The sequence below is a fragment of the Sus scrofa genome, chromosome X, assembly GCF_054392235.1.
Source record: "Sus scrofa isolate SSC_HxYL_T2T_F1_AM1 chromosome X, Sscrofa_HxYL_maternal_Yorkshire_Landrace_v2.0, whole genome shotgun sequence".
In the NCBI taxonomy this organism is placed as follows: domain Eukaryota; kingdom Metazoa; phylum Chordata; class Mammalia; order Artiodactyla; family Suidae; genus Sus; species Sus scrofa.
The window spans coordinates 99,908,692-99,919,995 of record NC_139401.1 but is presented as its reverse complement, the minus strand read 5'-3'; the positions used below and the strand labels follow the sequence as shown (position 1 = coordinate 99,919,995).

The 11,304-nt window shown below is 40.2% G+C and overlaps 1 protein-coding gene across 3 annotated transcripts; it reads right to left on the bottom strand.

Annotated features, from left to right (window-relative positions):
- Window positions 1-2,741: 2,741 nt before the first annotated feature.
- NXT2 (nuclear transport factor 2 like export factor 2) lies at window positions 2,742-9,865 on the bottom strand. Of its 3 annotated transcripts, none has more exons than XM_003135314.5 (5): window positions 9,666-9,865; window positions 8,598-8,682; window positions 7,521-7,607; window positions 5,839-5,983; window positions 2,742-4,955 (listed from the first exon to the last, which is right to left on the bottom strand). In XM_003135314.5, exons 1-5 carry the CDS (start codon window positions 9,761-9,763, stop codon window positions 4,774-4,776), a joined length of 597 nt encoding a protein of 198 aa, XP_003135362.1. In that variant the 5' UTR covers window positions 9,764-9,865; the 3' UTR covers window positions 2,742-4,773. The 3 variants fall into 3 exon arrangements, with proteins under 3 accessions (XP_003135362.1, XP_005673882.1, XP_005673881.1); XM_005673825.4 differs by lacking the exon at window positions 9,666-9,865 and adding an exon at window positions 8,805-9,030; XM_005673824.3 differs by lacking the exons at window positions 8,598-8,682; window positions 9,666-9,865 and adding an exon at window positions 8,344-8,520.
- Window positions 9,866-11,304: the final 1,439 nt, after the last annotated feature.

The following is an 11,304-nucleotide window of genomic DNA, read 5'->3' as shown; positions in this document are numbered from 1 at the left end:
AATCGACTCAAAATAGGCTGAAATACAGCTTAGGTGGTATCAAATCATGTTCAAAAATGGTTCTGTTGGAGGTGTTCCTGTTGTGGCACAGTGGAAACGGATCCGACTAGGAACCATGAGGTTGCAGGTTCGATCCCTGGCCTTGCTCGGTAAGTTAAGGATCTGGCATTGCCGTGAGCTGTGGTGGAGGTCGCAAACACGGCGCGGATCCTGCATTGCTGTGGCTGTGGCGTAGGCCGGCAGCTACAGCTCCGATTTGACCCCTAGCCTGGGAACCTCCATATGCTGCAGGTACAGCCTTAAAAAAAGATGGTTCTACTGGAATGCTTCAGTTTTCTGCTTGGACATCTGAAGTAGGGCAGCCTCCTCCCTGTTTCAACTCCTTTTCACTGCCACACATCCTCTTCCCAGATTCTGCCTAAAGCCTAGCCTAAACAGCTGCTTTCGAAGCTTTGAACTTTGGGCACAAGATAAGGAATTCGAGGAAAACAGGGCTGCCCTTCATGGCCCCCCACAAATAGGACATGCGTGAGAGGAAGTTTTGGATCATTTCTAAGCCGGGATGATATCACTGACATGACATTTTTAGAAGCTGACCCTAGCCACCCCCCAGCTAGAAACTGATGGCGAAAATATTATGCTTCCTCTATTTTCAGGTCTTCCAAACTGCTGGTACAATCTATTGAGAAGTTGTGAAAGTCACTTCAGCAGGCTAGGATCAGCATTTTAAAAAGTTCAAGCGAAATAGAAAATGCCAGAAACACACTGCAAGTAGTTAGCATGACTTTTACTTGGACATATCATCTTTATTATTAAAGTATATATGTATATATTATGTGTACATATGTGTTTTTTTTTTTTTTTTTGCTTTTTAAGGCCTCACCCGCGGCACATGGAAGTTCCCAGGCTAGGGGTCCAATCAGAGCTATAGCTGCCGGCCTACACCACAGCCACAGCAACGCCAGATCCAAGACACGTCTGCGACCTACACCACACCTCATGGCAATGCTGGATTCTTAACCCAATGAGTGAGGCCAGGGATCGAGTCTGAAACCTCATGGTTCCCAGTCAGATTCATTTCCGCTGTGCCATATATGCATTTGTGTACTGAGTTGTGACATTTCACACTACTTACTGTGGGTTACAGCGAAACTTTGAAAGCCACTGGTCTAGAGGGTGCATACTTCAATCTCAGATGTACTCTCTATCCTCAGAGTCTCCATCTGACACATTATTTCAATATTCTACAGTTCCCTACCTCTCAGTACTTCTCTAGGAAGCAAGACTGACATACATGGCCCACTGATAGTCACTCAACATTCGTTTGTATTGAAAGATGCATTTGACAAAGGGCAAATATTTATTAATACAGCAAAGTTTGGTAGCAAGTATTTTGATGAAATATTTCTATTGTGCAGAGACAGCTGTTAAATAAAAAAGCCAATGATGCCCTGCCACTTCCCCGTAAACATGTGTGATTATGTTAAAGCACATCCACAATTATGCTTTCTACTATTAAATAAAATTATAATAAATATCAGCAAATGAAGTCCCTTCTACCAAATTTCCTGCATCACCAATTTCAGGCAAGTCAATCCAGCAATATTCCAGACTATAATAATTCCTGCTAGCTTCTTGGCTTTTATTTATTTTTTTACAGCCACACCTGCAGCATATGGAAGTTTCTGGCCTAGGGGTTGAATCAGAACTGCATCTGGGGCCCACACCATAGCCATGGCAGCACCGCATCAGAGCCGCATCTTTGACCTACACTGCAGCTTGTGGCAGCGCCAGCCCCTTATCCCACTGAGTGAGGCCAGGGATCAAACCTGCATCCTCAGAGACAAGGTCGAGTGCTTAATTAACCTGCTGAGCCACAACAGCTTCTTGGTTTTTATTTGACTTCTTGCTCCTTTTCCAAACACTGCACTTACCCTTTATCCTTATTGGGAGTATCTTTTTAGTCATACCACATATTACTCGGTAATATCCAAAAACTAGGAAAGCGCTATGATTCCAATTCACCAAGGTACTTACATGCTTACGAGCTAATCATGAAATGCAAATAACTTGGTGACAGTTTGAGTCATGAGTCATTAGCCTCTTAAGCTCACCCTCTTTTACTTCCACTAATGCCTATACATTTATACCTAAATAGCTTCCTAACCATTTTTATTTAGGTGAAATTCATTATTTCATCAATCTAAGATGCCATTGATTCTAAGACACATCAGTATTTTATGTACCCCTGAGAAAAGAAAGGTTGATTAAAGTATGCTTAAAAAGTGTCAATTTATGATATGCCAATTTCAGGGACAGTCAACTGTGGAAAATGTGTGCCTCTTTGAAGAGGTGAAATATCTTGATTTCAAGGGGTGTTGCCTCTTCTCACTCCTCTTCAAGTGCCTATGGATATATTTTTAATGTAGAATTAGTTAATGGGGCCATTTTTTTTGTCTGGAAATGAGCTGTCTTTTGGTTCCATTTTGGCTAGTTTTTCAAGGTTAAAACTTCCAACATCTCACCAGAAACTTCACTGCTACTTCAAACAGGTGATCTCAGGAATGTGAATATTTAGTAGGAAAAGAGAACAAGGGAGGCCATAGAAAAGACCCAAGTCCAAGTTGTCAACCATTGTTTTCAACATTCTAAATTTTAAAAAAATTTTGAAAACCTATATTGTAAAAATAGACAAACTATCTGTGCTGGAGCCTTAAAAATCAAAAGACCTTAAACCAAACTTGAGAAAACTTGTTACAAGGCAACTTTTATTTTATTTTTTCAAGTTACAAAAATAGGTGCTTGTCAAAAATAGTCTAGTCCATATAAGAGTAGTTCCAGCCATTTAAAAGTTACACAGAATTTGGAAAAAGCAATTCATATACAAGTCTTAAGACATTCAATTCATGAAGAGTATACAACCACTTAATTCAGTTATTGCTTAGTTATATGCAGCTTTTACTTGAGACTGTTCTCCTTAAGGGAAAGGGTGGTATTTGGGTGATCTGATTGTTACTGCTAATGCTGTGGTCTTAAAAAGCCAATCCAAATTCAGAATAAGCTCACTTTGAATAAAATATAATATGAAAATTTTAGTCAGTACTACAAGAAAGTGTGGTCCAAATTTCAGTTCCATCCTCTTCGCCTACTTCATTCTATTTTGTTAATATATCAGAAATGTAATGTATAGTTTGAGACGAGTAAATTACTGATTTTCAAATTAAGTGGACAGAAACATTGCATTGCAACATAGAAACAAAGCTGGCACATCTAATGTAAAAACATGAAAACAATACATTCCAAAATGGAAAAACGGTGAACATTTAAACACCAAGGCTGGATTTCTTTCTCTTTAGATGCTGAGACATAAAATGGATCAGTTGGTTCTTTTGAAGTGTATGGGCTTATGAAGCTCTGCTGTGCTCTATTTGCTCTAAAAAGACAAAGTGTTGGCCACACAATAGGAGCATGTTTTATAAAAGATCTATTTGCTCAATGCCTTACAGAGGAACAAATCGTAAGATAAAATAATTGTAACTTTAAGTAGTAAAAAGATTGTGCAGTTGACAGTGTAAACACAGGGAACAAATCACTCACTTTGGGGGTGGGTAATGCAGAAGGGACTTTTGGCCTGAAGTTAACTTGGAAGACTTAGAAGTTAAGGGTCCCAAAGAGAGCGATGGCTTTGTTTCCAACTTTCCTGTCAGACCCTGCTACTGGGTCAGGCTTATTGCTGACATCTTACCCCCCATTAAGTTCGTGAAGAAACTGAGACATATACTGGTGATGAGTGTGAAGTGAACTGGAAAAACCTTTAAAAAGAATTCTTAGAACCAAAGTGCCATTCACGACCATTTGGCAAAGATACGTATTACCTTGAGGACTTAAATCCTAAAATTAGGCTACATTTTTAGGAGGTAGAAAAACAAGTAGCAAAAGTGTACCATTTGGCCATCCCTCCTTACTCGTGGCTAACTTGCCTCGCTTACATTTCTCACTCCTCATCCTCCCATTAAAGCTATTAGTCCTACTACCATCCACTACCTAAAGTGACAGACCTGGAGCTGCCAAGAAAAAGCTTTTTTTTTTTAACAAGGTTTGCTTTTAAGCCACTGAGGGTACCCAACACCCAGGTATCCATCAAGGACATTTTTCTATCTCTCTAGTAGATTCATTCACTTCCTAAGAAAACATGCCAACATGAAAAACCCACATTACTTAACATCAAGCCTACTGACCATGTCTACATGTGAGTCTAGTATGTCAGAGTAGTTCTGTAAACCTAAATTAGTCATGTCTTTGTTGAACTGATTTGAAAAAGCTATATATTAAAACTACCTTACCAGTGTTTACCGAAAACAGGTATGCGCTGTTCTATAAAATTAACCTAATAATAACAACAAAAAACTCCACTTCCTCCCAGAGTTAACACTGTGCTGCTATCCCACAGAGTACTATAAAAGGGTTTCATTTTTGCGATATGCTGGGCTCACAGTGAGTATGCTAGCACGGAGATCGTGGGTTTAACGTTACTATCAGAATGTCATTAGTGAAAGGTATATAAGGCATGTAGAAAACTAGCATTAAAGCTCTTAAGGGCAATGATCCAAACTGGCAGCTGCTAGAAAAGGTGCTGCTAGGTAGAAAAAATAGTAACGAAATTTTGTTTCAGCACGAACTAATGCGTAGTGCTTCCACAATGAAACGCATTAATTCCCATACATTTCTGTTGCTGGAACTAATGGACCAAAAGAGAATGGACTTTTCCCCCCTCTAACTACTAGCCCAGTCTTGAAAACGGAAGCAGTCACTTGCAATCTTCCACACGGTGTTGTTAGGAGTCGACTGGGCAGTCAGCAGGAAGTTCTGGTTGAAGTAGTGCTGCTTGTTTCCATCAAACTTCACAGTTCCACTGGTCACAACAAGAACTGTCGTCTGGGCCTGAGTAGCCTGCTCTGGATCCACACAAAAAAGAGAAGAGGCTGAATTCTCTCTCTAAACAAGCAGGTTTTCAGGCTTAAACCAAAGTGCCTACACTTTAACACTAAAACAAGTTTTATAGCCTTTTTTTACTTTCAGTATAATCTTGAGCATGCATTTCCCAATGCTAGAAAACTAAAAAATCATTTCCAAGATATTATTTTCAGTCCAGAAAGATTGGGGGGGTCCTTTAAAGTTTCCAAATAAACAGCTTCTATCTGGTATAGGGCCCTTTGGTTCCTATATTTCATAATATTTCATTGGGTTTCTAATATAGCTTTGTCATATTTTGCTTCTTCGAGTATGGTTCTTCATAAAGGAAAATAAAGCATCTTAAAACTACTACTTAAAGCGCTTAGGACTCCACCTAGAGGTTAGTCTTATAAGCTGCATCAATTGACCTTAAATCATATTCTGTCTTGCCAAATCCTTTCACATAGTGGACTAAATTTCTGTGAAATTTTAATAGGTTATATTATATGGTAATAAAATACATTCCTCAGAGATATGACATAATTTTTCTTTAGAGACATTTCAAGGCACTGAAAGCAAGTATTTATTTAGGGAAAATAGATGGTTGTTCCTCTCCATCAACAAAAATCACATTAAGGCTGAGTTTGTCGTATGACTTATAATAAGCCATTAATCACTCCATCCCACCAAAACCTACTAGGGGACCTCTGGAATAAGATACATCTAAAGGAAGACGGAAAGTTTGATTTGACAGCTGAATTCTTCATATTTAACTTGCTCGAAAAAGTATTTCTACCACTGAGAGCCGCTAGCTGATTTTGGTGTTAAAACTCAGTGTTCACTAAAAGAAAACCAAGGAGCTAACTTGAAAGACCATGATCTTACCATGAACTGGCTGGCAATCTAGCATGTTGACCTGGAACTCACTAGAAGGCAACATCTCAAAAAAATTAGTCAGGGCTTCCAGCCCTGTAACAACATTTCCATTCCATATTAAAGTGGCTTTGTCCAGATACAGCCTGGTTAGTGCCTAGAAAGAAAGAAAAAAATGGGAAAAAAGGAAAAGATTTTTGTTTCTGCGTAAGCATTTTATAGGGCTGGATCGAGAGGTTACAGGTGGTTTCTAAACATTTTTATAGTTCTTCCTCCATCTCTACTTCCCTTGCCCCTCCCACCGGAAGACAGTAATGTTGGCCTTAAATAGCTATGATCCTATTCTCAATAAACTAGGCAGCTAGCTAAACACTTTTTTCACATTTCACTTTAGCCACAACGAGAAAACTATCAAACCAGAAAGTTTTTTTTTTTTAAGTTTTGCTTTTGGATTACAATGAATTAAATGATCACAAGTTTCAATCCCATGCAGCCCCAAATCAGTTTCAACCTCCTTTTTCTAATTCTGTGCATTAACAAAGGCCCTACCTTTATACTTCAATCCTCGTGTTTAGATACACGAGTCATTTAATGTTTGAACCAGTGAATGCTGTATGTGTTAGGAAGAATTAGGTTCCTTTTACCACTACTGAAATAGCATGTTTACTTCAAAAGAATCAAAAATACTTGCTAAAGCAGAGTCTTTCATAAGTAAGTTCTTTAACTTCAAACAAGGCAGAATTCAACAGTTAACTCTTTAGTCACGGGAGTCAGTCACAGGAATTTAGTGTATCACAGGACACATTATTTGCTGAGCTCTAAAAATTTAACTTAAAGGCCCAACACTTATCTGGATTCTAGAAATGAACTATGTTGCTTTCTTTTTTCTTTTTTTTTTTTTTTTGCTACTTTGGCTTTGAAAGCACCAAGGCACAATAAATGTCCATTGTCCTATCTCTTGCCCCATCCCATGTCATCAAACATCAGTTATCACGAACTTTTTTAATCTGTCTTAAAAAATAAGTTTTTAGAGATAGTAACTCCTGTACCTGCAGCATAGACAAAGTTATCTAAAACATAATCCTAGGCCGATAAGAGGCATAAGCAAGACTCTCCAGACCACTGAAATAGTTACTTAGAAGATATGGCTCAGGGATAAGTCACAACGAAAAAAGTTGATGAAGTGAGAACTTGCTCTGTTGAAGACTAAAAGTATCCAAACCACATGGATTCTATTTGTGAGTGCCAGCAATAGCTGTGAGCTTTAACAAAAAAATTACCTATTAATATATGAAATTGAAGGGACAAATTAGGGAACATTCCCTGTAATGGCAGACCCCTGTACTAGCACTAATACTATCTTAACCATATTGGTTAAATGATGGGGCTAAGAAAATGCAACATATTTAAGTGAACGTATGCTGCATCCCATGTTAAGTGCAATATTTAAATAATTCTCACTGTCACCCTAAAAATAGAATGAGGTTAAGAGAGGTTAGCAACTTGCCCAAGGTCACAGAGCTAGGCAAACACAAAGCTGGGATATGATTCCAGAGTCCACACTTCCATAATACCACACTAATGTACTTTTAAAGAACACAGCTGTCACTTAGGCAAGTCAGAGGAATGGCTGGCTCAAAAAAAAAAAAAAATACAGAACTGTTACTCAATAAACAATAGTTTACAACACTTACCCGTCTTCTTTTATCCATTGTCTCATAGTAAATATTGACAAATTCCTCAGCAGCTCTGCATGCCTGATCTACATAAGTTTTAAAATCCTACAAGAAAAACTTCATTAAAATGTACATTACCACTCCTCCAACCCCCTCACAAACACGAAATCACCAAGAGAAGTTGATGATTTATTTCATTTTGTAGCTCCATATATAGCCCACATTCTTCCATATAAATTTGGATATTTTAAAGATTAGGGCTCAAGTTCCCATTTTTTTTTTAATGCACTATTTTATAGGATGTATCTTTAGGGCATATTTGTCCTTCATTAGTGAATTTCACCTTTTTCTCGGTCTAAATATAAATCTATTATCTTTGCTTGGCAACTGGCACTTTAGGCTTCCAACATTTTACAAAGCATTCACTTTAATAAAAATGATGCTGTCTGAAACTTAAAAAAAATGTGTGTGGGGGGGTGCGAACTGCCACTGGATAAGTTAGGAAGTGTTGAGTTCTCTTTTCAAGCGGTAAGTTTTTCAAAAGTTGCTGAATGGGGAAAAAAACTGAACAAGTTCAAGGAACTGCTTGAACTACTAGATACCTAGAAAACTTCCTCACAATACATAAAAATTCACCGGCGTTTGTAAAGAACTTTAAAACCGAAGAAAAGAAATGTGGTGGTATTCTCCCGCAGGAAGATTAAGTACTTTCTTCCCCAGGCATTTACCAGCCCAGCCTATTATTTGAATTAAGAACCAGTTCCGTTTCTGTCTCAGGTAATTGAAAGTTATTTAGAAAATCAAACAGCAAAGAATAGATTACAAGCCGTAAGCAACAGACCCCAACGTTCCCGCCTCCACCTAGCTCCCATCTCGGGGTCCTTTCCTGGATCGCAAAGCGACTGCACAGCCCTGGGCACGGAGGGTCAGGGGTCGAGGATGGTGGGGGACCGCAGAGAGCGGGCCCCGCCCCCGGCGCCTGGCGCGCCATGACCAGATTCGCCGCTTTACCACGTGACCAGCAGACAGCCCGCCCCAGAGCCCCGCCCCTCAGCCACCCGCGCTCAGGCACCCTGCCGCGGCCGCCGCACTCACCACGGACATAGCCATCGGGGAGCCCGAAGCACCCTGTTCCAGCAGTGGCGGCGTCACTACGTCTTCTCGTGTCCGGCTCCCACGGCTGCGTGAGGGTCAAATACTTAGAAAGAAAGCGAAACCCGCCAAACGCACAGAATTCTCTGCCCGCCCATTCTCCCCCGGAAGTAGCTCGGTCCGTTGTTAAAAGCACCCCGATGTACCAACCTTAAGTCCAAGTCTCTTCAGTTCCGACCGTACCCTCCTGTCTGCCGTATGTGCTCACTTGTTTGATATTTATTAACTTAGTTTCGAAAAAAAAATCACTTTGTTTTTGTTAAGGTACAATCTCAACAAAAGTATCCATTTCGCCAACCCGCCTAGAGACAGCATAAAAGATCTACTTAAAGCGTCCAATGGTGGGGGCTTCTTTGCTTCAGGAGGCGGGGCCAGTGCTAGCTAAAAGCCAATGTGGATTGTGAGGACACTGGCCAGATCTGTAACCAATAGGAAAAGTGGGTGGAGCTTGGGGAAAAGCGGGCAAACCTACTGCGCATGACTGGTAGACAACGGCTCAGCATTCTGGAATGTTCTGGAAGAATCGATCCACACTGCATTAAAAGCCAATGTCTCCTTACTATTCCTAAAATTATTGACTATTTGATTTGGCACTATTTCACTGGAAAAGGCTCAGTCCCTTCATTCTGGGCTGCATTTTCAAGTGTCTTGCAGACCTCAAATGAAGGTTGGTTTCTAGTAAACTAGCCATTAAACACTTTCCACAACCTACTCCCTAAAAATAGCTAAAATTTTACCGGCTGGTTATCAGGGAGGAGGGTACTTTTCTAAGCATTTTAACCCACATTCACTTAATCACTTACAATAACGATCTGAGGTAACTACTTCTGTTACATAGTTAAGACATAGAGTGATTACATAACCCCCTTACAGTCACAAACTAGTTGAGATTCAAGCTTAAGCAATTTAATTACCCCTGCAACACGCCCCAGCATCCTCCAAAACCGCTCATCTCAAAGCCCCCAACAATTTCTGGGTGGTCAAATCGATCCGGTATCGCCACAGACTTACCATGAATGGCTGGTATGTGGCTCCTCATGAAAATGGTCACTCTTTCCATGGGGTCTTTCTCTGTCTCCCTGAAACCAGTCTCTTCTGAATTTCCTCATACTTTTATCTGATTTTTCCCTCACTCTCCTTTCTTCACCTAGCTCCAACTGCAGCGAACTTCCCGCTGTACACTATGCAGCCTCCTCTGCTCCCCTCTTACTGGCGTCACTTCCGGTGGCGTCTCCCATTTAAAACCTCCCTCCCACGTGATCTCGATTGATACTTGTATGCTGACGAACCTCAAAACACATCTCCAGCCCCTCCTTCCCGCCGCTTTTCTGAGTTCCAATTCCACGTATGTAGTTTCGCTAAGTATGAAGACGTAAATACGCTACAGGTTTATCAAACTTGCAGAGTCCAAATTTAAAGGCATTATTTCCTCTGCACTTAGAATCTTTTGTATTATTTCAGTCATCTACGCTTGAATTCTTGGAAATTTTTTTCTTTGGTATCCCCCTGCCCCCCATCCCATCGTCATAATTCATTATTCATTTCAACGAATATTTACTGAACACGTACTGTGGGTCAGGCATTGTACAAGGTTCTTGATATATAGTGGTGAACAAAACAGGCATGATCCATACCCTCATGAAACTCACAAGGTAATAGGAGTGATAGACGATAAACAAAAATGAATTATAGAGGAGTTCCAGGTAACTTATCCAATTCTTCCCACTCTTTAAAGAAATTCTCTCTCTCTCTCTTTCTTCTCTTTCTCTCTCTCTCCTCTATACACACATTTTGACTTTGCTCTATTCTCATTTCCCCTCAATTTTCCCAATCTTTAAAGACTTACCTTGGTTTGGTCTGAATTTATCTTTCCAGACTTCTTTCCCATTATTCACCAACACTGGCAAAGTTAACTACTACTGTTTACCGAAAATGACTTGTGTTCACTGCTTTATAGGTGACTGCTTTTTTAGTTTGAGAGCTTAGAATGTGTCTGGCCTTATTATGATTTCATACAATCCTCACAACACCCAAAGAGAGAAACATTATTATCTAAATTTATAAGAATTTAAACTTAGGTTCAAAGAGGTTAAGTTGGACAAGATGACACAGCTAGTGAAGCCAGGATTTTAACTCGCAACTAACTGTTTATCCCCAAATCTTTGTTCTTAGATACTCCGCTATCATGCATTTGCTTACACTATGCTTATTTTGGAATATTTATTCTCTTCATTTACGACTGCCCTTCAGGGAGGAGGACAGGTACAGCCTCCTCCATGGAGCCTTCCCTCATTTCATGTTGCCAGAACCCTAAGGGATGTGACCTGTCCTTTGGCTACGGGGCATGCCTGTTGGTGTGGGGCAATAATGCTGGGGACTAAAGGAGTATTGTGAGTACTGAAAAGGGACAACTGAGATAGAAGTGGAGGGAAGACTTAGAGTTTTGCACTGAATATTTGCACAAAACTCTGTACACTTTTATTGATGTGCTACAAGGAGGGGAGGGTGGGTAAACTGATAACAAGAATAGAGTAGGACTCGAGGGGCCTTCCTGGGGACAGAACACCCTGCATCCCCTGCCTCTGGTGTGTAGAAAAGCTTCAGCATCCTAGCCCTTCACTGAGTTCCAAACAGTAAATTTAATCAGAGA